Here is a 26,128-nt window from a genome sequence, read left to right as displayed (position 1 = left end):
ACTTACCAGGTCTGATTTACCTTTCTGACCTCATCTCCAGCCACACATTGTAAGTTTTGGGCTTAAGCAAACAGGGCAAGCACTTTCAACCTTCACACATCTGCTTTTGAACTTCTTGCTACTTGGAATACTTGCGCCTCCACCCCACCTGACCCATTTTTAATTTATTTTTATTTTTATTTTTTACCGGAATGTTACCTCAGATGCCTTGCCTGACAAGCCAATCTCCAAAGCTATGAGAAACCCTTTCACCTGTGTGCCTGTAACTGTTTATACCTATGATAGCATCGATCACATTACTTTAGTTTCTAAGGAGTCTCTCTCGATTCATCGTTGTGCTCCTCTAAAGAGGGATGTCATTCATCATTGCATCCCCAATACCCTAGAACGTGCGTGTCACATAGTAGATGCTCACAACCTTTACTAAGTTCTTTTGGGGGGAACTCGGCTTTCACTCTGCGACTGGCAAGTTCACTACAGGTTTGGAGAAAGCTAACACGCTTAGAAGAAACCTGAGCGATCAAAGTCCGCCGCGTGGCGGCTGAACCAGAGAAAGTAAGCTTGAGGACAGGCTTTGGGAGTAGGGTAGACTCCAGCCGTTTGCGCCGACACCCGGTGATTAACACTCATGCAGAAAGATGTCAAGGGTCAGAAGGAAGAAAGCCGCGTATTGCATACTGGGATTTGCGCGACTGACACCCGCACTGCACGCCGGAATTTGTAGTCCTGCCCCTTGCCAGGCCCCTAAAACCAGCTACATTCAGTTACAATCAACCACGGGCTTACACAGTTAAGGCGCAGTCGTAACCGTTCAACACAAAATCAGAAGATTCACCAGGGCAAGTATATGTACTACTACAGAGGAAACCTCATCTCGGCGTTGTCTACCAAGCAGCATTGGGCGCAGCTGCGTGTGCTCTGCGCGCGCAGCGAGCCGCAACCCCCACCCCCCGCCCCAGGTTCGCCAGCGCTGCGCGTGCGCGTGTTGTCCTCAAGAGCCCTCCTTGAGCCGGGTGGCGCAGGCGCAGTGTCCCCGGGCCAAGATGGCGGCGCGGTGCTCCACACGCTGGTTGCTGGTGGCTGCGGGGACTCCTCGGCTGCCGGCTGCAGCGGGGAGAGGGGTCCGGCCGTCAAGGGGGGTGGTGGTGGGGACATTGCTGGGCCGCAAGTTGAGCATTACAGCCTTCACGCCTTCCCTGGGAGCTCGCGGCCCCGGGGCGCTGCTGACATTGAGACCCGGTGTCAGCCTCACAGGTGAGGGCAAGCTCTAGCGCCCGAGCGGGGACTCCAAGGCCTGGAAGGGAATGACTCTCCTCGTTCCAGCTACGTGGGTAACGGGGTGGAGGGTATATTCCCACGTGTATGTGGAATTGCTTAGGGAGATGGGCAGGCAGGAAGCAGAGAGGCCCAAGTGACTACTCAGAATCGGTGAACAAGGGAGAGCTGCATGGATCTCCTGGCCGCGGGGGTGAAACGCCCCGTAGGCCGTGAACCTTCACCTCTCCGTCAACATTTCTGGAGGCCTCTTTCTGACTTGTCACTGCTCCCCTGCTCGCTTCCTTTCTCTTTCCTCCACCTTCTAGCCGGTAGCGGAAGGGAAGAGGTAACTGCCATTCGGTGAGCATCTGCTCTTGTGCTAAGGCACTTTGTGCCTCATCTCACTTGATGGTAACAACAACTCCGCGAGGTGGAAATCATCATCCTCCTTTTAAAGAATGGGAAACTGAGGTTCTAGCAGAGGAACTGACCTGCCCAAGGTCATAAAGTTAGATAAGAGTTGTCCCAAACCCGGAGCTGCACTTCTATAGCTTACACTCTTTCAACTAAGTCGTGTAAATCAAAGATTACACTTAACTACCTCTTTTAGAAGTCCTCGTTGGTAATTATAATAAAAACAAACATTTATTGAGCACTTACTATTTACTAGGCATGGATCATTTCCATGTGATAGACACTATTATTATTACATTTTGTAGATAAACAGGATTATATATTAAACAACTTGTAGAATGTCACAAAGTTAAGAAGTGATGGAGCCTTGATTCAAAACCTGCTGCTTTTTTAATAGCCTGGGTGGTAGAGCATTCGTATTTATTAACCCTTTAGGTGCTTAGCCATAATAGTTTCTCATGCTGTGTGTTGGATGACTTCCATTATAGTGACAGAAGGAAAGGGAGGAATCATTGAACAACCGTCTATGTGCCTGAATTGTGTTGATTGGTTCTGTCCCCTAGAATTAGTGCAAATGATAAACTGTCTATAACATTACACAGATGATTAATTAAAGGGCCCAGACCAGATAATTTACACAAAATAACGTCCTATTGGGGTGCAGTTTTGTAAAACTGTCATTAAATACCAGTAGTTGTGATTACTTTGTACAGTGAGCAAACTCGTCTCTACCAGTGTGTGTGTGTGTGTGTGTGTGTGTGTGAGAGAGAGAGACTTGGGTGATTATTTAATCCTTTTGAGCCTTCCTCCCTCCCCTTCTTCCTTCCTTCCTTCCCTCCTTCCTTCCTTCTTCCTTCCTTGCAACTCTTAGTTGACCTCACAGATAGCAAGGACCTTGGCAGCTTACAATCCCTTATTTTTTATTTTTTACACCTACAGCACCTGGTCTTCCTAGGTGGTCTCCCATCCAAGTACCAACCAGGCCCAACCCTGTTTAACTTCCAAGATCCTTTGAGCCTCTCTTAACTATGAAATTGTATTCATTCATTCACAAGTATTGAGGGCCTGTCATATCCCAGCCACTGTTCTAGGTACAGGGGATACAAGATTGGATGTGGTTTTGGATTGGATATGAGGTTAAGTGATCCCATTTTTTAAATTCTTTTCCTGCCACCTGTATTTCCTCATGGATGGAGCAATAGTCTGTCCAGGTTTCTTTAGGATTATTTGGAGTAATATCATTCCGTATTTCTTGGTATGAGCAAAAGTGTCCATTTTTAGGTTTTGTTGACATTTTCTAATATCAAGCTAAATTTGTTCATATCACATTTGTACAGTTGTGGGGAACATTTTTGATAACTATGTGTGTGAGAGAGAGACAGGCAGAGAGAAGCACTAAGTACTGAGCCTTGTATGTGGCCATTACTAAGGAACTGTATGCAGTCAGCTATCCTCCCGACCCGTAGCCCATGATGGGCATGTTTTGTATCAGGTGAAAGGTGGCATCCTTCCAGGTGCACTCTGACATCACATCTAAAGTCTTCAACTTAGCTTCCAAACAGTGGTCTGCAGTCTCATCTCAAATCTATTAGTACAATTGTATAACATAAAACCAACATTTTTAAATTCTACTTGTCTCCCAAAGGCAGAAGGATGGCAGTTATTTGACAGTGGGTTGGCCATTCATGGAATGAATTGGAGGCTAATCTTATTCTAGGTTATTCCAAAAAGGACAAACCATTTATTGGCCATGTCTTGGGGAAATTTTGCCTATTAAATGAACTCTTTCTAATTATTGTTAATCATTGATGCTTTTTTGGATAATGTCAAAAGTCATCAAACTTGTAATAGTTAAATATGGTTTCTCTTTATCCACATGCGGTTTTGTACCAATCTCACTCAAGTCCATTTTCTCTGCTCATAACGTTGAGGCTGCAGCTACCAGAGCTTTTGCCACTACCAGCTTCCACCTTCTAGTTTGGAAGGGGTGGGCGGGAGAAGCTGGAACCTGCCAGGGTAACCACTCATTCTGGAGTGGAGAGGGTATTGAGCACAGGAGGGCTAGAAAACTAGCTAGCTCTAGTGTTTTTATCAAATCTGACCAAAGATGACAGTGGTCTCCTAGCCTCTACTGCTTCCACTCTGTCTGCTTTTTATATTCCAGGAATTCTAAGGTGCAGCATCTGGAAACAACTATTGGAGATACCGAAAATAGAGATTTTCTTCCTGTTTCTGATTTTAATTATTCTGACCATTCCTACTCATTGTCGGATTATCCCTTATCTTGAATATACTCAACGCCCTGGTGTCTTTTGTGCTCAGATTAATTTTAAGTAGTTTCCCAATCCTCATTGGGGTTTTTTTGTTTGTTTTTGAGAACTCTTCCTTTTGGAAACTCTGTTTGTTGTTTGAGGTGGCTTCCTGTTACCCTTAGGATAAAATCCAGATTCTAGCATAGCTCCAAGGCCCTTCTGCTTATTCTTAAATCCCTTTAATCATCATCTCTAACCACCCCTGTACTGCAACCATGATATACAGGCATGCACACACATACAGAGTCTCTAGTCAGATCACAGAATTTGCAGTTCCTAAATGCACCAGTTCCTTACACGTGTGCATACACATGCAGTCTCTGGTTTCATCATAGTACTTACAGTTTCTAAATGCACTGGACTGAACCACTCCCAAACAGGGTATTTAAAAGTGAAGGGATACTGTTGCAAATAATGCCAGGACTAGAGGAGTATATCTGAATGGATTCAAACCCCTTCTTAGCCTACATAATTTCTACAGTTTAACATCATGTGCCTTAGAAGACCTTCCCTGAACTTCTTAGAAATTGGTCGCCAGTGGTTCTCAACTGGGAGTAATTTTACCCCCCTAGGAAATGTTTGGTAATGTTTGGAGACATTTTTTTAGTTCCCCTCTTGGTAGGGAGAGGGCAGGAGGGGGTGCTACTGGTAACTAGTTGGTTAGGAGTGCGTCAAAACATCCTATAACACATACTAGGTATATTAGTTTGTTAGGGCTGCCATAATAAAGTGTTACAGACCGGGTGGCTTAAAAAACAAACTTATTCTTTTTTTTTCTAGTTTTGAAGGCTAGAAGTCCAAGGTCAGTGTTTTGTCAGGATTGTTTCAAAGAGCCTATCTCCAAATATAGTCACCTTCTGAGGTGCTGAGGATTGGAACTTCAACATAAGAATTTGGAGGGTGGGGAACACAATTAAGCCCATAACAATTGGACAGGACCTGCTCCCTGCCCCACCTCAAAGGAGGAAAATGATCTCTTCCTTCACTGGCATACAGATAAAGAAACCCTGATTGGTTAGGTGACCCTTTCCTGTATTCTCATTCATGTCTTTGTGTGCTCATGTCTCTTCACACACTGCTGCCCACACTTCCCCTACTAGACTCCTTGAGGGCATTAGCTTTGACTTTTTTATACATCTTGTATCCTCAGTGGCTAGTACAGTGTTAAGATCTTGACTAAATGTAAGCTCCAGGAGTGCAGTGCCTTTGAAAGGTTTACTGCCACATCCCCAGCATGGAGCCTAGTGCCTGGTAGGTGCTCAGTGAATATTTTCTGAATAGTTTCCTCTATAGGCTAACATTTGACTTAAAAACCTGGAGCTGCTTCATGATCCTCATTCTTTTTCTTGACCCTCCTGTCCCTTCTGCCTGACTTGGTCCCCTTTCCCCCACAACCTCTCCCTCCCCATCTTTCAGTTGTCACAGAGTGGGTTGAGGATAGGAGGCAGGACTTGAGGTTGTAGAGCATTTCCCCCAGCTACTTTGTGACAGGCCAGTCCAAGTTAGTGCTCTGCTTCATGCACTGAGGGCAGTTGAGTAGATATGTCTGTTGGCCTTTTCTCCTAGCTGCTGATGCAAGAGGCCTGAAAGGAGGCAGGGCATGTGGTTGCCTGTCATGTGCTTTGATTCCTTTCAGGTTTTCTACTCTGGTAAACAGAGGTTCTGGCACAGGGCCTTTTAACCTGTGTGTCTATGCATATGTTTTGTTTTTAGAGGAAGGGGTCAGTGCTTTTATCAGATTCTTTGAGAGATGTATGACTCTAAAGACTGAGAATCATTTCATTAACATCGTGGTTCTCAAACTAGAGCATGTGACAGAATCATCACCTGGAGGGCTTGTTAAACAAGGCCTACTGGACCCCACCTCCACAGTTTCTGACTCAAGTCTGGGGTGAGGCCTGAAATTTTGCATTTCCAACAAGCCAATGATGATGCTGGTCTAGGGACCACACTCAGCACCACCCAGTAAGCAGATGGCCAAGATTGCATGGTAGAGGAAAATAACCTGGGTAGTTATTAAGCACTAAGTGAGTCAAGGCACGTGGAAATACCTGGCACGTGGCAGATGCTCTGGTAGTGTAACGGTAACTAAGTTCTTTTTTAATTTTTAATCATCTTCAGGTGCAGACCCTATCTGGCGTACAGTTCTTTTGGTGGCTAAATGAGTCTACGCAATAGTGTATTCCAGCAGGATCCTCCCTCACCCCAGTTTTATACTGACATTGTTTTATATTCTTCATATACAGTGGCCTTAGCCATTTTTGCATTTTTGAAGTGCAGTAATTTTGATCTCCAGTGGGCTTGGAGGAGAATAGGCCCTAAAGCTGTGACCTATTTGTTTCTTCACAGGTGTAACCTCTCTGGTTGTTTATTCACAATTTCCTTTTGTTGAGCATATTCCCAGAGTGATTTTTATTTCCTTTTTTCTTTTTTAGGAATAAAAAGTTACCCTTTTGTTTGTACTGCCTCTTTCCACACGAGCACCCCTTTGGCCAAAGAGGATTATTACCAGATATTAGGAGTGCCCCGAAATGCCAGCCAGAAAGAGATCAAGAAAGCCTATTACCAGGTCTGTATGGAAGCCAGATTTTAGAGTCAAGATTGTAGAAGGAGTGCTATTGATCTAGTCTGATCCTGATCAATGCAATATGTATGCCCATGTGTATAGGACACAGATAGCTGACAATATAGAATGATACGATAAGATGGGCTTTGCTGGGCTGTGTTTCTCGGTATATGATGCTGTACTGGTTAACACTTCAGAAAATGGGGAGAGTCAGAACCAGAGGTTAAAAAAAATCTTTTCCAACAGCTGTTTTTGTACTTAAATTTACTCTGCACCTTCTGAATCAGTAGACATGCTGGTTGAAGTTTTAGGTAGTCATTCTTTACATTCAGATAAAAGTTTATGGACTTAGAATTACTTCTTAACTCAGAAAGTGTGAAGTTCCCCGTCGTCATAGCCCACACTGCGTTAGGGCTAATTGGTAAAGTGGCATGTGAGTTATCTAGACTAGTGGTTCCCAGAGTTTTGCTCTGATGAACAAAATTAAAAAATGGGGGCACCAGTGTCAGATTACCAGCTTTTCTATTTTGCCTAACATAGATATTAAAAATAACGGTACAGTTTATAATGTCATTCGATAAAAGAGCATTTTAATGCTTTAAAAATAGGAAAGCAATAGTATCAAAAAAGAAGAGATCTTTAAATTAAATATGTTAAATACAGAAATTAATTATCTTTATAAAAAATTTACTATGGTTCTTAAATTTTTCTTTCTTTCTTTCTTTCTTTTTTTTTTTTTTTTTTTGGTGGGTGAGCAAAAACTTTGTCCAAGCCCAATATTTGTGAACCAAATACTGATCAAGACCAGACCTAAAAGCTTCATTGGCTACTTCCTCTTACTGTTTTTTAAAGTGCATAAATCACTGGTTTTTAGTATATTCAAAAGTGTACAATCCTCACCACAGTAAATTTTAGAACATATTTAACACCTCAAAAAGAAACCCCATACCATTAGCACTTATACTTGAATCTCTTCTCTCTGCCCTTGCAATTGCTAACCTACTTTCTGTCTCTATGGATTCGCCTATTCTAGACATTTTATAGAAATGATATCATACACTGGCCTTTTGTGACTGTCCTCTTTCACTTTAGCATAATGTTTTCAAGGTTCATCCATATCGTGGCATGTATCAGTACTTTATTCCTTTTACTGGTCACATAATATTATGTTGCATGGATATGCTACATTTTATTTATCCCTTTTTCAACCTGTGGGCATTTGGATTGTTTCCACTTTTTTGTTATGAATAGTGTGGCTTTTCAGCAAGTCTTTAGAGCTGGAGGAGAATGCAAGGGTGGGAAAAGATTGAGAGGATGGAGGCAGGGGCCAAATTAATGGGGCATTTGAGGCCTTTAGCAAGTGCTAGAGACTTAATTTAAGAGAGAGTAGGGAACTATTCAGGTTTTTAGTTGTGGAAATAAAAAGATTAGGTAAAGTTGTCCACTTTAAAACTGGAAATTTTTTAAGTGGCCTTTAGGGAGCAATTACTGGGGTCAGACCTTGATAAAATGTTATTTAATCCTCGTGGCAGGAGGTTGGGAAGGTTATGACACATAGCCAAGGCCACACAGCCAATATGTGGCAGATACGAGACGAAAATACAGGTCTTTCTGACTGTGAAAGCCTTCCTTGTGCTGATCTTCTGAGTGTTGTAGCATATCGTGCCTTGGCGTTGGAACCAGCCTTGCCTTTTGGACCACTGTGATCTCCTGACCATGCTTGAGACCCACATCCGCCTGCCGTTGTCTCCACTTCAGGGCTTAGCATACAGCCTCTGACATGTTTCCATATGCTGTTATGAGGACTAGCATCTCCAGAAGCAGATTAAACAGCCAGTGCTGGTAGTGAAGGAGCTAGCGATGGCCTCCTGAGTCACTGTCAGCTTTAGGATTCTGTGCACTTCCTTGCCCTCATAGAAAGAACCTGTCTGGTAATCTTGACTTTGAAAGCTCAGTAGTCACAGCAAAGATACTGAACACCTACAAAACACACAGCACTGCTTGGTGCAGCCAGAAGGTAACCTTCATTTTAGAGCTGCTCAGCACACCGTGTGTGCTCTACACAGTCGAGCAAGATTTTTTTAAAATATTTAACTCTATATTTTGAATAAGTACTATATTCTCCTTTTTCAGAATTCAAAAAGTAAAAAGGTATATACAATGAAAACTCTTCTTCCTATTCATTTACTTCTCTCCTGTAGCAATTAGTGTTACTAGTTTATTGTATGTTCTTCCAAAGATAATTTATACAGTAAATGTTCCTCTTTTTACATAGATGATATGTTATATTCTTCTTTACATAGATGTTCCTCTTTTTACATAGATGATAGTGTACCAGATACACTATTTTGTATCTTTCACAAAGGTGCCCAAGTTCTAAAGAATTAGTTTGTTATTTTTGGTAGAGAGTTGTTGTGGTTGAAAAATGTGTACATACCTCAGATTTGAAGAGAAGTTTATTTTAACATCTTAAACCTTGTTTTAGGAATTGCTATTGTTTGTAAAATCTTAGAGCGATAACTGCTATAAAGGAGGTGAGATTGTGACTGGTTTTTGGGGTTCAGTTTTAGTAATCATCTTGTGTCCATAGTAATTTACCATTACATTCCATAGCTTGCCAAGAAATATCACCCAGACACGAATAAGGATGATCCCAAAGCCAAGGAGAAGTTCTCCCAGCTGGCAGAAGCCTATGAGGTAACGCTACCCACCATTGTGTGCATCGGAGTGTGCTGTACATGGTGACCTGATGTGTCAAGGTCTAGTATGAAGGCTGTGTTCCTGCACCAGAGCACCTCACTGAAAAATAAAAAAAAGATTCCCAGATCTCACACTAGATCTAGCTTGGATTCTCAATGAAAAATAGGATCCAATAGTCTGTATTAACAGAGCTTTCCCCAGTTATTTGGACTTGTAGCCAGGTCTGGGAACTCCTTGTTGGACTAGTTCTACACCTTTTTCATCACTGCCCTCCTACTTAGGGCATGGCTATCTGGTGGGGATGGTGGGTCTTGTAAAAGTAGAGGACCATCACTGCCCTGGAGGAATTTAAAATATAATCAAAGGGGCAGAACATACATGAAGCAACTGCTAAACAATCCCAGAGTAATTTAAAAGTGGACCTTCTTTCCAGACTTTGACCATGCCAAAAGGTTTCAGGATATGTCACATATCTGCTCTGTGTGTGTGCACATCGCCCCCGCCCCCCAACCATTTGAAAGTAAGTCATAGGCATTGTGTTTCTTTATTCCTAAGTGAATCTGTATTTTCTGAGAACAAGAATGTGCTTTCCTATAACTACAGTGTATTTGTCAAAATCAGAACACTTAACGTTGACACAATACCATTATCTGTACTTGATGTCTGTGTCCCTGAGCCTTGGGAGACCAGGAGCCTGACTGCTGCGCCTTTCTTGGTAGGTGCTGAGTGATGAATTGAAGAGGAAGCAATATGATACCTATGGCTCTGCTGGCTTTGATCCTGGAGCCGGAGACTCCAGGCAGAGCTACTGGAAAGGAGGCCCCACTGTTGACCCAGAGGAGCTGTTTAGGAAGATCTTTGGAGAGTTCTCATCATCATCTTTTGGAGATTTCCAAAGTGTATTCAGTCAACCTCAAGAGGTAAGCTGCTTGTTTTGAAGAACTATTCACATTTTAGCTGCTAAGTGTGATGCAAATAGTTTTTATCAGTTTCTGTTTCTCAAAGAAAAAGGCAAAGCAGCTTAAAGGGAGTGATCCGGAGGCAGCCATTTTGGTAGGAAATAATTCCAATATTTGAAAAATTGTATAGGTGATAATGTGTACCTCCATTTTGACTTCAGTCTTGTAATTGCTTGCCCGGGCAGCACCTAAGGCTCTCAGAGTCCATTATTAGAGCGTATATTATCTAGAGCTGCTACATTATCGTAGGAGAGCTCAATCCAAATCTTACCTCTTCCATATTTATGTCCAAATAAGACATCAGAGTTGAAGAGAGAAGGGGAATGTTTTTTGATTTAAGTTATGATTGTGGATTGTTCAAGCTGTTTGTTAGGACTATACAATATTTTTCATGAATAGTTTATCGAAAAGTATTTTCACTTAAATTAAAACACATTACCTCTTAAAAATTCTGAGAAGTAGAACAGAATTAGTAAATTGAATCTCATTCATTCTTACTTCATAGAGTACAGATAAGTAAAGTAGTTAAAAAGTAAAGTAACTTGGTGGAAGAGATGAATAGGCAGAACACAGGGTTTTTAAGGCAGCAGTAATGCTCTATATGTTTTTATAATGATGTATACATATTATACGTTTGTCCAGACCCAGAGAAAGTACAACACGGAGAGTGAATCCTAATGTAAACTGTGGGCTTTGGGTGATTATGGTGTATCAGTGTAGGTTCATCCTTGATTAAAAGAATCTACCACTCTGGTGAGTGATGATGATGGGAGAGGAGGCTGTACCTGGGTGGGGACCTGCTCTGATGGGTGGGAAATTTCTCTACCTCCCTCTCAGTTTTGCTATAAACCAGAACTGCTCTAAAAACTAAAGTATTTAAAAGTTAAAGTTAATTAACTGCTGCAAACCTCTGGCTAGCGCCTACCTTATTATAAGAAAGATGACACACCATCTCTCGATTTCTCTAGTACATCATGGAGTTGACATTCAATCAAGCTGCCAAGGGTGTCAACAAGGAGTTCACTGTGAACATCATGGACACCTGTGAGCGGTGTGATGGCAAGGGGAATGAGCCTGGCACCAAGGTGCAGCACTGCCACTACTGTGGCGGCTCTGGCATGGTAAGTGGGGTGGAGCCCCCATGGCTACCTTGGGACTCCCGCCTCTTGCCCACCCACACTTCTCCCCACCATTCCTTTTTTTCTGTGCTCCTGTGGATGTTTTTAGTAGTACCTAAGGCTTTGAAAGCTCATAACTAGGTAGGACTACTTTATCTAGAACCTTCTGTATTTTTCCAGGAGTACTTTGTCTTGGTCAACAATATACACAGCAAGGAAGCTCTGCGGTCTTCTCTAAAAATACACTTTGGGATATTTTGATAATTTGAAACCAACTGTGGGCTGTCAGGGACACTTATATTTGCTTGACCTATAATCATTTATTTTTTTTCTTTTTGGTAATTTGTTGATAAAATTCAAACTTATAGAACAGTATTAAGAACCACTCCCTATTCCTTTTACCCAGCTTCATCGATTGTTAACATTTTGTCCCATTTGCTTTGTCATTTTTGGTGTGCTCATTCCATCCTCTTCCCCCTCCCTGTGTGTGTAGTCTCTGTATGCACATGTGCAACACACTTACTCAAATTTATTCAATTGTCCCTACAATGTCCTTTTTTTCCTGGTCCAGGATCCAATCAAGGATCTTACATAGTATTTGCTTGTCATATCCTTTGTCTCCTTTTATCTGGAACAGTTTCTCGACCTTTTTTTTTCTTTTACAACCTTGACATTTTTCAGGAATACAAGCCAGCTACTTTGTAGTATTTTCCTCATTTCGGGTTCATACTTTCGAGGTATCCCCTTTTCAGAGGATCATGTTGACAGTCACACGGTGTCAGTTTGTTCCATTAGTGATGATATTACATTTAATCATAATCAAGGTAGTATCCACCAGGATTTTTCACATAAAGTTATTTTTCCCTTTGAAATTAATAACAAAGTTGTGGTGAGCTTGTACTCCTCTAGAGGGTGCTCTTGAAGAGGATGAGAATTCGCTGTGGCTACTATCCTGTGGCTACTATCCTGTGAGCCGAGCTGCCACTTGTTACAGATATTTAGATGCTTTTTAATCGACTTTTCTGTTCTCTCTCACTACTAAGGTCCTTTCTCCAAGGCCTGTGATTTTTTTAACATTCTGAAGTGAACGTGTTTCTCTCCAAACGTACCGTTTGAGACTGAAAAAATATTTGTAGCACATTTGCTAAAGGATTAGTATTCTTAATATGTAAAGGGCTCCTTCAGAATCATGAGAAAGAGACAGTAGCTCATAAGAAAAACTGGTCAAAATGAACAGAAGAGGAAATGCAAGTGACCAGTAAACAGTTCTCACTAGCTGTTAGGGAAATGCAAGTGGAAACATCTGTAGAGATTTTTTTCTGCAGCATTAAAACATAAATATTAAAATGGAAAATGGAATCTCTATATATTGGCCTGGAAGAATGCTCATGATGTATTATTAAGATAAAAAGAAAAGCAAATCTCAGAGCAATATATGTAATATATTCAAACCATAACATTTTCACTTTAAAAAAAGGCTCTTTTTATGGAGAGAGAGTGAGCTGTGGCAAGAATACCTCAAACTAAACTTAATAGAGTTGGTTACCTTGAGAGTCAAGGTGGGGAGATTAATAACTTTTTTTATTTTACGTATCTTTTGTGTCCTCTGATTTGCCACAACAGTGTATTTGATAATTGAATATCCAAATATGTTAGGTTAAAATGTCAAGTGAGGAGCTGACGGGAGTGGCCACAAATCCTAAGGCCCCAGCACCTCTGGGAGGGGTGGGGGGAGGCTTCTGAAGGATTAGGAAGGGGATGGTTGACGTGGGGAAGAGAGAGAAGACTCTAGGAGGAGGAGCCTGAGCAGCACCACTGCCTGCAGGAGGAGCTGTTTGCCTTATTGCTCCTGGGTACCTATGCTGGGGCATGAGGATAATGGGAGGGGACCCTGGTGGTGGGGAGAGTTGGAAAACTCAGCCCAGCTCGCTCTTCCCATGTGTCCCTAAGGGGACAGAGAGGCCTGTGCTGCGCCTTCCTTGGAGTGGGCAGTAACAGGCTCAGTGACCAGACTGGGATCTCTGAATGCATCCAGTTTCACTTTCCTCTTCATTTTCCTGTTTTCTTACTATTAACTTTTGTAGTTCGAGGGGGAGTACTCTTTTCAAAATGTACTTGCTGAGCTCCCAGAGGTTTCAGGAACTTCTATAGATAGGCAGTATCTCACTTTTTAGTCTCATTTAATCAACTTGGTGATTTGGAATTCAGAAGTTGGTGGGTTCTAGGTCAGATTAACAGTTTGAGCCAGTACCCCTGTGTTTTTAGGCAGTCCGTTGTAATGCATAGCATACAAAGCATGAGTCTTTAATGATACATTACCCTTGCACACCTTGTGGTCCCAGAGCCTCAGCTGTCAGAATTTACCAGTGTACTTAGGGTTCCATTTTTCTCCTTTTTTTATCAGGAAACCATAAATACAGGCCCTTTTGTGATGCGCTCCACGTGTCGGAGATGTGGTGGCCGAGGCACCATCATCACGTCTCCCTGTGTTGTATGCAGAGGGGCAGGACAAGCCAAGCAGAAGAAGAAAGTGGTGATCCCCGTGCCTGCTGGTGGGTCCTGGACTCCTCCACACATAGGGGGCTAAGAGCCAAAGCATTGTGGGGTGGCCATTGCAAAAGCCATAGCTAAAGCCCTGGAGCCCCCAACTAGAGGAACTAGAATCACCTTGCATTTTCCTCTTTGTACCAGTTATCCTTAAAATCTACACTTAAATGTCACATTGGGGAGAAGGTACCTGACATGTCCACCTTTTCCTATGCGTGAAGGAGCTCCTCTGTCACCTCCATCTTCAGTCTATGAGGCCAGCATTGTCCCTACCACCAGCCCAGTTTGTACCACCACACCTCCTCCTGGACCCCAGGGCACCCTATGATCGCTCTCTGCAACCAGCTCTCAGTCCCAGGGTACTCTTCAACAGGGCGGTTTGATCATGTCACTCACCCTGTCAAAGACCCTGCAGTGACTCTTGGGGGTTGAGAATTGGCCTCTTCTCCTGGCTCCTGCTGCTGCCTTCAGCCTTCCTTCTTGCTAGCCCCTCCCTTGTTTTCTGCCTTGCAACCTTCCTGACTTTCATGTAGTCCCTTGAACAGGCCGTAATGTTTCCTAGAACAGAGCTTTGTGAATGCAAAGTGTCTGAAACTCACCTTTTACTGTTTCAATGGTTAATTCTGTTCTCCTGGAGCTCCCAGCTCAAGTGTTGTCCCTTCTCTAGGGAAGCCTTCTGGAACCCTCCCTGTTCCTTAGATGTACCTTAGTCTGGAGTTGTGACCTTTTCCTTGTAAGAACATGCTTCCATTTGTAGTGACACATTATTAATGTTTTTTGATTAGTATTCATCTCCCCTACCGGACTGTATACTCCCAGAGGTACTATGTAGATCTGACAGGAAGCAGGTGTTCAGTAAACTTGAATTAATAGAAAAAAGGTGCTCTTGTCAGTTATGAATTATTGTGTAGTACACCTTTGAAAAGTCATACTTGTTGCCATGTTTGATAACTGTAGCGTTCCTTGTTAATAAGAAACAGGAATGAGTAAGGAATTTGGTGGGTCGTAAATGGATCTAGGGTAGAAACTGCCTTGGGAGTTCCCCAAATAATCATTCTCTTTTGAACTTTTGTTCTTACAGGAGTCGAGGATGGCCAGACTGTGAGGATGCCTGTAGGAAAAAAGGAAATTTTCATCACATTCAGGGTAGGTGATCTGTTTGCACAGTCTCCATTGGGGCCTTGCTCTCCTGGAGAGGGTGTGGCTGAGTTTTATGAGAGAGGTGGGAGCTTCAGACGGCACATTCTGTGGTCTGCGTTTCCCAGGGAACAATGGCCATCTTGGTGGGATTATTAAATATGTTACCTTCAAGCTTTTGTTTTAGGTGTGGAGAGAATAAAGCTTCCTCGAGATGTTTACAAGTCAGAAACAGGATAACAAAACATATCCCCTTGTGTTTTTATTTGCATGTCAAATTGTTGGTAGGGATAGTAAGTGCCAAAGGGACAGTTTTACTATTTACAAGGGCAAACCCAGTTTTCTGAGCTAAAGGAAACCCTAAAGGAGATAACACCTTCCACTGGGAGTTACTAGATATATACCTTAGAAAAGCTCAAAGGTGCTACAGACATATGCACAAGGTGTGTGTGGCAGCCTTGTTCATTATAGTAAGACAGAGCAACCTGTTGTCTTTGGAGAAGAGAATGGCCAGGTGAACTGCATTGTGGTCACAGGACCGCAGAACAGTCAGAAGGAAGAAAATGGACCACATGTGAAATGAGACTTCTCAGTAACAGAGGGAAAGAAAGGTTGCAAGAATATATAGGGAAGGTCATTTATGTAAAGTTTTGAACCAACACGAGATGGTATTATATATTATTTAGAGATACGTAAATATGTAGTAAAAGTAAAAAGATGCTTGTAGGAATGACACATACTAAATTCAGCATAGTGGTTAATTCCGGAGGGGTGAAGAAGAGGCAAGGAGACTTCACTTGCATTTGTAACATCTTATTTGTAGTGTTATATTATCTATTTTGTAGTTTATATACATGGGAAATATTTCATAATTTAAAACAAAAATAATTTAAAGGATGAATCTTCTAGATTGAGAAATCAAAGACAAAGACAGCAAGCTGGAAGCCAATCGAGAAAAATTTGGTAGAGAATTCAGATTCTGTTTCCATCTAATAATAAGAGAAGAAATTGAGAGAAGAAATCACTGGAAGGCAAGGAATGTCTGAGACACAACTGCTTATAAAATCAAAATGATTCTAATGCTGTCAGTCTGTCCTGAAGGCAGTGCATGCCAAATGACCATTTGGAAAACTGCTTTTGCCTTTCTATATGAATCAGTTTGTATTCCTCTTTACTTTCTAGTAAAGTAAGATCTGTTTTAATGTCCAAAAAGCCCATTTTTCTTAATTTTTCTGAGCCCGAAGAAGTCCAGGAGCTCCTGCATTGCCATATAGAAACAGATGTGACGTGGCACTCCTGGAGCCTGGTGTAGTGTTGTGCTTTGGTGAAAGTCTGTTCTGTCCCTCAGTGTGGTGCTGCAGGCACAAAGGTGGCAGAGCAAATGTCAGGCCCTGAGCTCGGGCTGCCGAGACTTGGGGCTAGTGTCCAGTCTCCAGAAGGACCTCTCTGTGCATGATGCCATCTCTCATGCTTGGCCCTAGGTGCAGAAAAGCCCCGTGTTCCGGAGGGACGGCGCAGACATCCACTCCGACCTTTTTATTTCTGTAGCTCAGGCTATCCTTGGGGGGACAGCCCGAGCTCAGGGCCTATACGAGACAATCAACGTGACGGTAAGAGGGCCAGAGTGGTGTTTCTGCCCCGCTCCTACTTCATTGCTTTTTTTCTTTTTTTGAAATGCAAAATAGCTGACAGATGGCTAGAACCTTTGAACAACTAGCATGTCGGGGATTCAGGGAAGATGAGGTGTAGGGGAGGCAGGGGGAATGCCTGGCCATTCCTTGGATGTGAGTCATAAACAGTGGGCCTTGAGTGCCATCGCCAGGGACAGCAGTTCCTGGCTCACATCTCCTCTTGTACTGGGCCAGGGAGCAACCTCAGCAACATACTCTTGTGTTGGCTTTACATCTTCCTGGGTCTGGCTCTTTGTCTTCCCTCCCTTGGTTCACCTCCACAAACCACCTGCCTCCACAATCTGCATCACAGGGTCTTCTCAGGGTGGACCCACCTTATTAGCCAGTTTGCATGCGGTGGTTGCCGGGCTCTGTCTAGAAGCCCAAATGCAAGTTCTTTTCAAAGAGTAAGATTGTCTGTATTTAGTGAAATATTTTCATTTGAGCAACTTGAAACCAAGGAAAACCACAGATGTCCTTTTCTTATAGATCCCTCCTGGGGTCCAGGCAGACCAGAAGATTCGAATGAGTGGGAAAGGCATCCCGCGGATTAACAGTTATGGCTATGGAGATCACTACATTCATGTCAAGATAAGAGTTCCAAAGTAAGCACCCACTTAGCCACAGCGAGGCCTGTTTATCTCTGCACTCTTCCACCACTGAGCAGGGGCCAGCTGAGGGCTTTTACCTGCCAGCATGACAGTGTGGTGGCTCAGCACCACCAGACTGCCTGACTCCATTGTGCCTCTGCCACTGGAAGCACTGAGGCTTGGGCAGGTTACTTTAAATCAAGTGTGTCCTACCTGAGTTCTCTATCTGCAAAGTAGACATAGTGAAAAAGGTTGACCTCCTTGAATTGGAGGATTAAATGAGTAATACACAGGGAACACTTACCTATTGTTGCTCTGGTTGATATTATTATTGCTCTTAGGGCACTCACTGTCTGGTTGGTGGGAGAGACAGATCTATAACCAGGTCATGGCACAGAAGTCTGTGTCCTCTGGGAGAAAGGTCCAGGCAGAGTGCTGTGGATATAGAACAGGCATGCTGACTCTGCTTGGGAGAACTGGGTTTCCAGCTCTCCTTTTGATTAGATAATTGCCTATGTGTGCACACATAAACACACTGTGAAAGCTCTCCAACCCCCCCTCCCCCCGCCCCCCGCCCAGTAAGCCCAGTAAATTATGTAGCATAGCCACAGTGACAGTTGTTTAAAACAACTTAGGGTGTTGTAGGAGATTTTCTTTATGGAAGCTAGGGTGTGGCTCTCAGGGTCAGAGTGTGCCCTCTGCCTGGGTTGGGCTTCCCGCATTTCCTGCTCTGTGTGGGGACTAGCCAACTCCTCACCTTTAAAGAGCTGCCCAGAGGAATGCTTGGAAACTGCTCCTTCCACAGGAGACTGACAAGCCGGCAACACAGCTTGATCCTAAGCTACGCAGAGGATGAGACCGACGTGGAGGGGACAGTAAACGGCGTCACTAACACAAGCACTGGTAAGGTGGCATGGTGTCATGTGGGTATCCTCTCAGTCCCTCAGAGGATGAACAGTTTGGAAGCATGTTGGGGTTACCACTTGAGCATCTTCATGGAGCCTCCAGAGACCACAGTAGAAAGAGGGGAGCTGAGGGCTTAGAATAGCTGCATGCAGCTATGCTCCAGAATGCAGCTGCTCCTCCCTTCTCTCTTAGTACCAGACCACTTCCTACTAGATAGCAGCCCTGGGTCTCAGGGAGCTGCTCTTCTGACTGTTATCCCTGGTTCTGCCACTTGCCCTATGACCTTGGGCACATCTCCACATGAGAGCTCCTGTAACAGCTTAGTAGATGATGGATTGGAAGGCTTTATGCATTCCTAACCCAGAGTGCTCCACCAAGATTGTAGAGTGTCTTATAAACAACAGCTACCACAGCAATAAAAAAACACAGTCATATGACTCCAAATCTGCCTGTTCCCAGCAGGTCTAACTTTGAATTCCTCTGGCAATAAACAAATGCCTTATTTTCTCTGAGCTCAAACGTCATGCTCCATGGCAGAATGTAGTTACATATTAGTAATTTGATACCAAAATGATTGTAGTCAGGAGCTTTGCCGATGGGAACAGCCCTTTTCCCTTGGGGTTGCTCTGCTGTAGAGATGCTGGTTCTCTGCTGGTTTGGCTCCTCGGTCAGGACAGGTTGTGCTGAGGGTGTAATTGGTTTCAGCTGTATAACATGTTGCCTTCTCGTTACATCATTTTGTTTTTGTCTGGGTCCTGGATGTTCCTTTGGCGTTCTCAGAACTTGAGTGATACATTAGATTAGCAAAGGGTCATTCAGAGCAGGTGATCAGAGCAAAGATTAGATTTCCCAGTGCGGTGGAGGGCTTGGTCTTGGAAACCCCGTCTCCTCCCCTTCTCTCCCCTCCCAGGTTGGGTTCCCAGCAGCAGCAGACTTTGCATGGACTTTGCTGAACTCCTGTTGAGTCCAAGGTACCAAATTCTCTGAAAAAGCAGCTCCACAAATCCTGTCTGTAGCCTGACCAAACATGGATTGGACACATGTTTGAAATAATTTGGTACATAGACTTTCCCCTTATTTTCTTACATCCTTGAACTAAAAAGAAGTGGGAATAGTGGGAATTAATTATTCCTACGTAATTATTTTCAGTTATTCCACGTAACTCTAGTTGTGCACTTCCAGCTCTCCTTCCTGAAGCCTAAATGTTCCCACAGTCACGTAACATGTGAGATTTGTTCTGCAAACAGCTTAGCCATCCTTATCCCTTCTCCACTCCCTAGAAACTTCAGGTCTACCTGTGCTGAGCCCTACACAAGGATATGGGCCTTGTTCACGATATTAGAATGTTGAGTATTAGTGGTCATCAGTTGTTGTTTTAAACTCCTTTCCGATAGCTTAACTTGAGAGTTGATCATATTGTCAGTTTATGAGTGTCCTTAATATCCTCATTGTATTTGTGGTTCCTTGTCTGGATGGCTGATTCCCTCTTGCCTCATTTAGCCAGGATTTATTGGGAGCCTCCTGTGTACCTTAAACTTTGTCAGTTCTTTCTTTTAAATTTTGTTGATATAATTATGCTGAGTATAACTTAACTTTAATATATGCCTTGGATGGGTTTCTGAAAAGTTGTTTATAAAGTGAAATGGATATACCAAATTATATATTTTTTCTAATCCCATTGTCACTTTAGAGTTGTATTCCAGTGGGAAATTTGGCACCTAGACATAATTTTTTAAATGGCATTTAAGAATCTTAGAATTGGCACTGTCAGTCTGCTACCTGGTTGTGGTTAAGCCTCTCCTTACACTCTGAAGAAAGTTAGTTTTACAATCCACGTATGATTCCCATTTCCTGATACCTTCATTAACAGTGGATCTTATTCATTTTAGTGCCTCAATCTTTTACTTCAAGCATTTAACAAAGCACATTAACTAAAGTTATACTAGAAGCAGTTGCATTCAGTGATCAGTGGTTCTTGGGATAAAGTGTAGTCTTTTCTATAGCCTCTAAGTACATGTGAGTTAGAGAGTCCTTAGAGACTGAGGAGAGTGGTTGCAGATACGGATTGATTTCTGGGTGTTTTTGCTTCCATTATGGGAAAGAGTACCTGGAAGGCATTTGTCATAGATAACAGTTATGTAGGAAACTGACCTAAAGTTTTTGGTGGGTTTAGTATCCTTTGTATATTTTTGTTCCCTGATGCTGCTGAAAACCCTAATGGCTGACTCTAGTTTCTTTCCCAGTCTGTTCTTAAGCAAAAAGACATAGGAGATTGGGGCACTCTGAGGTTACTGTGTGACTTTTTGAGTTAGAGACACAGTGTGGCTCATTGTTTATGTTTGTGGATCATCATTAATTCTTGTAACAACACACATAAGAACATTTAGCTGTAACTGTGGAAACCCGTTCCCAAACTCATCATTCAGGAATTCCACCTGCTGTTTCTCTTTGATATGGTTGACAGCATTGACCATAGACCCCCTTTATGCAGGGCGGAGGCAAGAGGAAGATGAGGGAAGAGACATGTTAGTAGAATGAGAGGCGCTCTGCCAGCCGGTGTGTGTAAATGGCTCAAGGAGTTAAGCTGTAAGTATAGACCTGTACCTCCATCTGTGGGATGGGTCTAGTCCTCAGAAGTCAGATCCTAGAGTCCTGTTGGCTTCCATTTCTTCAAACAAATGTTCATTTATCATTTACTGTGTGCTAAGAAGCGATGCACACAGAGAGAGGGTCTTTGCCTTCATCTCCCTACAGTGTAATAAGGAAAAACAGGGCAAGCATTGAACACCCAAATAAGTGCTAGACCTTTCTTATAACACTAGGGGTTTGACCCAAAGAGGTGGCACAGATTTACGTAGTTAATGTAATCTGGTTACTCTTCCCTTGGCATCACCTTACAAATAGCCATCAAACCACTCTGACTCAGAATCTCTGTCTGTAATAACTATAATGTTTCTTCTTTGAGACCCCAGCACCTTGCATAGCACCTGGCCCAAGGCTGGTTCATAGTAAATGTTGGCTGAGTTAATTTGAATTCTTTTTCCTAACCATTGGCTGGGAAATGCTCTGAGGGAAAGAGAAACATAACCCCTTCTCAGGAAACCCGTGTGTGGCCTCAGGTTGGACCTCTGCCTGTGGTTGGCTGAGCAGTGCCTCCAGCTGTGGTCACTTGAAGGTGCAGACTAGAAATGCCTGAAAGCAGCTTTGGAAATACAGCGCTGGTGTTTGTATCTTGTAATGAGACCAGAAGGTGCTTGAGTGCCCAGGACATCCTGTAAAGATGCTCCTCCTACCGCTGGCAGGTTCTCAGAGAAGTCAGGACTTGGAGAGAGAAGAGCCATGTATCTATGGACTGTGTCACCTAAGTGCAGAGGCTCACAGTTTATTTCTAACATTTGGTTCAGAATTTTAAATTCAGTGCTTATATCCTTCGATGTCCTGACCAGTAAATATTCCTGAAGGAGCCCATACTACTTTTAGCTAGGTTTTAAAAAGAAAGAGAGAGGTAAGACTATGTTTCTGGTATAAAGAGTGAGGGAAAATTCTGGGTACGTGTTTGTGTTTTGTTGTTTTACTAATTTTTTTGTTATGAATTATTAACCAACTAACCAGGTGCTTGTTCCGTTTCTCCCAAACTGGCCACCATAGCTCAAATACTGCCATGGCCATGGGGCACAACCACTTTCCGTCGTCCCTCAGGGTGACTAGCTTGGCAGAGTTGGGGGAGAGGGGTGGTGGCAGTCACTGCGTGTTTTTGTGCCCCGCTGGGACTGGTGGTGTAGTTAAGAGCTTAGGTTCTGAGGTCAGAAGAGTCATGTCCTAGCCCTGCCATTATTAGCAGCAAAGACTTAGGCAAATAACTTCATCTCTCTCAGCCTCAGTTTCCTCCTCATCTGTAAATTTGGAATAATAGTAGCACCTGCTTCATAGGGTTCTACATGATTAAATGGGATTATGTAGGTAAAGCATTCAGCACAGTATGTGTCGCATGTTAAAATCTCCATTATCAGTAGCGCCTAGTGTGACACATGCGAACTCACTCAAATGAGCGTGCGCACACACGATTTGTTGTCCCCTTACCAAGGGCATAACAAAATTCAAAACTCTTGTTCTCTCTTGTTCTAGGAGGCCTAGGAGTGATGGGAAATTTCTGGTTTATGGATCCCTTTGTGTTAGAAGGATGTTTTTTGTTACTTACACCTTTATATGAGGAAGAGGATGTGAAGGACTGAGGAAGGGCACATCTGGCAGTGGGCACCTCTCAGAAGGACCTGCCGCATTGATTATGCAGTGCCGGGGTCCTCATCTGGGGAGCCATTAGAATTGGGGGTCACCTGGTTGTCTTGGCTTTGGCGATTGCTCACACCTCTGTTAGCATGACTTTTTTCAGGGCCACCACTGTCTCTGAGGACATTTTTGAGCTCTGAGGGCATACCAGTCCACAGGATTTCCCAGGGGTCTGAGCCCAGGATGACCTCACCCCATCCCTGCAGGGGGTCTGTTGCCCTCAGCCTCTCATTGAGGAAGGCGTTTTAGATTGAGATCTGGGACTGTGACCATTTTTTCTCTGCTGTTGACTCTGCTCTGCATATATCTCCTAGCACATTAAAAATGTGCCCTACAATAAAAAATGTAGAGCCCAGGTCTTTAGTATTAACTCATAACAAAAGTTTGCCTTCCCTGCGTAGTGTTTGGCAGATCTTTAAAGTGATGCGTTTGTGTAGCAGTTGGTCTTGGGAGTCTCATGCTGGGCCCTGAAGAAACGGAGCAGCCTCTCTTTATCTGGAGCATTTAGGGTTAGATGCCCCCAAACGGGGAGAGTTTGCATAGTGACATACAGGATCCTCTGCTGCTGTCACTACAGATAAGAAGTGCACATGTCCTAGGATTCTGAGAGGCAGTGTGTCCCTCCCTGAGTGTCCCAGAGATGTTTACATGTATGGAGTGTGGAAGCTGGTCTGTTGGTCTTGGCATGTGTTCTTCACCTTCTTAGAGCAGATGGCATGGTGGTTAAGAGCCTTGGCTTTGGGGTCTGACTACTTGGATTTGAACTTAGTTCTCCCTCCCACTTACTCTGTGACTTGGGCAAACCACATAACCTCTCCATGTCTGTTTTTTGTTTTTTTCACCTGTGAAATTTACCTGTGAGGTTATCCTAGGGATTGAATGAGCTAATGTGGAGCTTCGTGGCCTGGCATGGAAGGAATCTGGACCTGGACTATATTTTTGTTACAGTTGTTAAGATGGTAACAGTTGATGGTTGTCAGGCTCTGTTTCTTATTTCCCTCTTGTGGGCCAGTGACTTGGGGAGCAGTTGATATACACTAAGGTGCTGAGTGGCCTGTTTGCTTCAGTCATCTGAAAAGGCGAGGTAACCCTGGTCAACTCGGGAGTGGTCTCTCCTCTCAGGATGGCATTTGGTGGCTCCTTGAGTGATGAGCCCCCTGGGTGGTCAGGCGGGGGTAGGCGGGGCCTGGGATGGGATGCATGAAGGTGTGCGCCCTTGACCCCAGTTCTTTCTGCTGTTTGTGCCCAGGTGGCAGCACCATGGATAGCTCCGCAGGAGGCAAGGCTAGGCCTGAGGCTGGGGAGGACAAGGAGGGATTCCTTTCCAAACTTAAGAAAATGTTTACCTCCTGATACCCAGCCGAGGTAGGAAAACCCTTGAGGTTTTTCCCCTTTGTTTCCCTTTGTGAACTAATCCCTGTTTTCCCTCACTTTAACCAATCTCATACCCCTCACCCCCACTGGAGTTGGAAGAAGTGCCAGTCTCAGGCGTAGTATATCTCGCTCCCCGTGAAGCCAGGCCTCTTGGTCCATGGAGACACTCACATTAGGTGATATGGTAAAGTCAGCGAAAGTATAGGGCTGAACCAGACTGTAGCGAGAGGCTGCACTGGGGGCTGCCTCCCCGCCCTCCCTCCACCAGCTCCCAGGGACACTGCGTCCTACAGTAGTGGGAACCAGGTTGCCCACAGTCACAGAAGGTGAGTCATAGCAGAGCCAGGCTTAGCACTCAGACCACTCCAATTCCTTGCTTATTTCACAGTGCTCATTCTGCCTGGGGGCATAGGGCTGTGTAACCTTGGGAGGCTGCCGGGAGATGGGTTTGTTCACTGCGGGTTCTCAGGACCCACATTTTACTTGTGCGGGTCCCTGTTAGCTGCAAATAGCTCACCCCCAGGGGTGTGCTGCTCTTGCGATGCCAATGAACCATAACCGCTTGTGTCTTGGCTCAGGAAAACGGTCCACTGGAAACTAGGCCGGGAGTAGCAGCCCCTCCTTTGGCCAGGGCACCTCGGAGACAGGAGGATTCCAGGATAGCAGCACTGAGCCCTGCCTGCAGAGGCCCTCTGGACTGCTTTGGCAACAGCAAATCATGGGATAACACACCTTTCCGCTGAATGGACAGCCCCTGGGCAGAAAGGCGTGACCTGCCTAAGGGCTGGTAGAAGTTTCCTGTCCACGGGTAGGTAACTTGGCCTCTTCTCTCTCAGACAGTAAGACAGCTGGATACTTCTTGCAGAGCCAAAAGTCAAATTTGGAATCCAATGTGGTGGAAATCTTAGTAAATAATTAAAGGCCATGCTTACAGCTTAAAAATGAAGCCTTAAGCAGCACCAAGTTGTGAAGTGATTAATTTTACCCTCATCAAACCTCCAGGAGGTTCTGGAATGAGTCTTTCCTGACAGGGCGTCTTTTCCAGGAACTTGGGGCCTACAAGCTCCACCAGCATTGTACACCCCTCAGCAGGATGTCCCTGCTCTTCTTGGAGTTTGTTTTAATTCCCAAAGGTACCAAGCAACTGGAATGGGGGGGCCTTGGGGCTGGGGAGGGACACACAAAGAGGGTCCTTGGAAATGCTGCCCTTAATATGGGACATGATCTTTGTTGGGACAGACGGTCCTCCCCCACCCCACCCCCCACCCAGGGTGGGCTCTTATCCCCAGCTATTGATTTCTGTTGTCCTGAGCCACGGGCGAGTGGGGCTCCCACCCTTCTGCTGGACCACAGCCGCCTCTGGCCACAGCCCGGAGCAGACTAACGGCCTCCTTATCCAGGAGCCCTGCCCCTGATTCCTGCCAGGGCCTAGTTCTCACCACTTATACTGTTGACACCTGTTTTCAGAGTACGTTTGAATTATTCAGTGCTAAGAATCATCATCTTTTCCTGTATAAATGTTCAGAAAAGGAAAGCACAGTCTAAACAATTGAAGGCTCTCTACCATCTAGCCAGAGCAAAACAGTTTCTCCAACTTCAGCTTGTAGGATGTACGGGTTCCATGTATTTCCATATCCTGCTTGCTGCTGTGCTAAGACAGGCTGATGGAGAACACTTCTGAGCAGTTTCCTTTTTGTTTTCCTTCATAATTTACTAAAATAAAGCATCTATTAGTGTCTGATCTAAGAATGTAAAATGATTCTGTATCAATGTAAATAAGATTATCTACTGCAAAAAGATATTTAAAACCTATGTTGTGGTCATTTCTTTGAAAGACTTCAAGCAGCTTTCTACAGGTGGCTTAACAGGGCCTTATGGCGTCCATCTACATATCGGGCCACCCTGTGTCACTGCTGGCCTTCCCAGGGCTGGTTGGAAAGGTAGCTGGCCTTGTCCTTAGAGTCACACCCACCCAAGATCACACACTCACCAATGGATGGGTGGTGCTCTGACAGCCTAGATCCCAGAGCAAGAAACTTGCCATGAGATTTCAATGAATGTTCTGGAAGTTGGTGTGTAGCTTTGTCTTGGAAGCACATGCCGTGAGATGTGCAATGCAGCCTCCTTAGGTCTTATTCAGATCACTGTCTCCCTCAACGAGATTTTTTTTCCCCCTCCATTATTTTCAGAGGAATATTAACATTTTTTGTGTTAAAATTTTTGCTCATTGTAATTCGACTAGTCTGGGCTCCTAGAAGAGACTGTCTCACAAAAGCCCTGATGCTGGCATG

General features: G+C 44.0%; 1 protein-coding gene across 3 annotated transcripts; it reads left to right on the top strand.

Moving 5' to 3' along the window:
• Window positions 1–1,019: 1,019 nt before the first annotated feature.
• Window positions 1,020–25,649, top strand: DNAJA3 (DnaJ heat shock protein family (Hsp40) member A3). Of its 3 annotated transcripts, none has more exons than XM_016166639.2 (12): window positions 1,020–1,254; window positions 6,419–6,552; window positions 9,163–9,246; window positions 9,969–10,169; window positions 11,177–11,329; window positions 13,731–13,878; window positions 14,955–15,019; window positions 16,492–16,620; window positions 17,170–17,285; window positions 18,076–18,173; window positions 23,713–23,828; window positions 24,416–25,649. In XM_016166639.2, the coding sequence occupies exons 1-11, from the start codon at window positions 1,044–1,046 to the stop codon at window positions 23,814–23,816; spliced, it is 1,443 nt and encodes a 480-aa protein (XP_016022125.1). In that variant the 5' UTR covers window positions 1,020–1,043; the 3' UTR covers window positions 23,817–23,828; window positions 24,416–25,649. The 3 variants fall into 3 exon arrangements, with proteins under 3 accessions (XP_016022125.1, XP_036081653.1, XP_016022126.1); XM_036225760.1 differs by lacking the exon at window positions 23,713–23,828 and adding an exon at window positions 20,668–20,762 and having other exon boundaries at window positions 1,025–1,254; XM_016166640.2 differs by lacking the exon at window positions 23,713–23,828 and having other exon boundaries at window positions 1,025–1,254.
• The last annotated feature ends 479 nt before the right edge of the window (window positions 25,650–26,128 follow it).

Source organism: Rousettus aegyptiacus, unplaced genomic scaffold, assembly GCF_014176215.1.
Source record: "Rousettus aegyptiacus isolate mRouAeg1 unplaced genomic scaffold, mRouAeg1.p scaffold_m13_p_8, whole genome shotgun sequence".
Taxonomy (NCBI): domain Eukaryota; kingdom Metazoa; phylum Chordata; class Mammalia; order Chiroptera; family Pteropodidae; genus Rousettus; species Rousettus aegyptiacus.
Note: the sequence above shows the minus strand (reverse complement) of the source record. Positions and strands in the feature narration are given on the sequence as shown.

Excerpts from the sequence above, each read along its gene's own strand:
- DNAJA3 (XM_016166639.2), top strand. The coding sequence starts at position 1,044 with ATGGCGGCGCGGTGCTCCACACGCTGGTTGCTGGTGGCTGCGGGGACT. Across the intron at positions 10,170-11,176 it reads TATTCAGTCAACCTCAAGAG|TACATCATGGAGTTGACATT; the intron begins GTAAGCTGCTTG and ends CGATTTCTCTAG. Across the intron at positions 18,174-23,712 it reads CGTCACTAACACAAGCACTG|GTGGCAGCACCATGGATAGC; the intron begins GTAAGGTGGCAT and ends GTTTGTGCCCAG.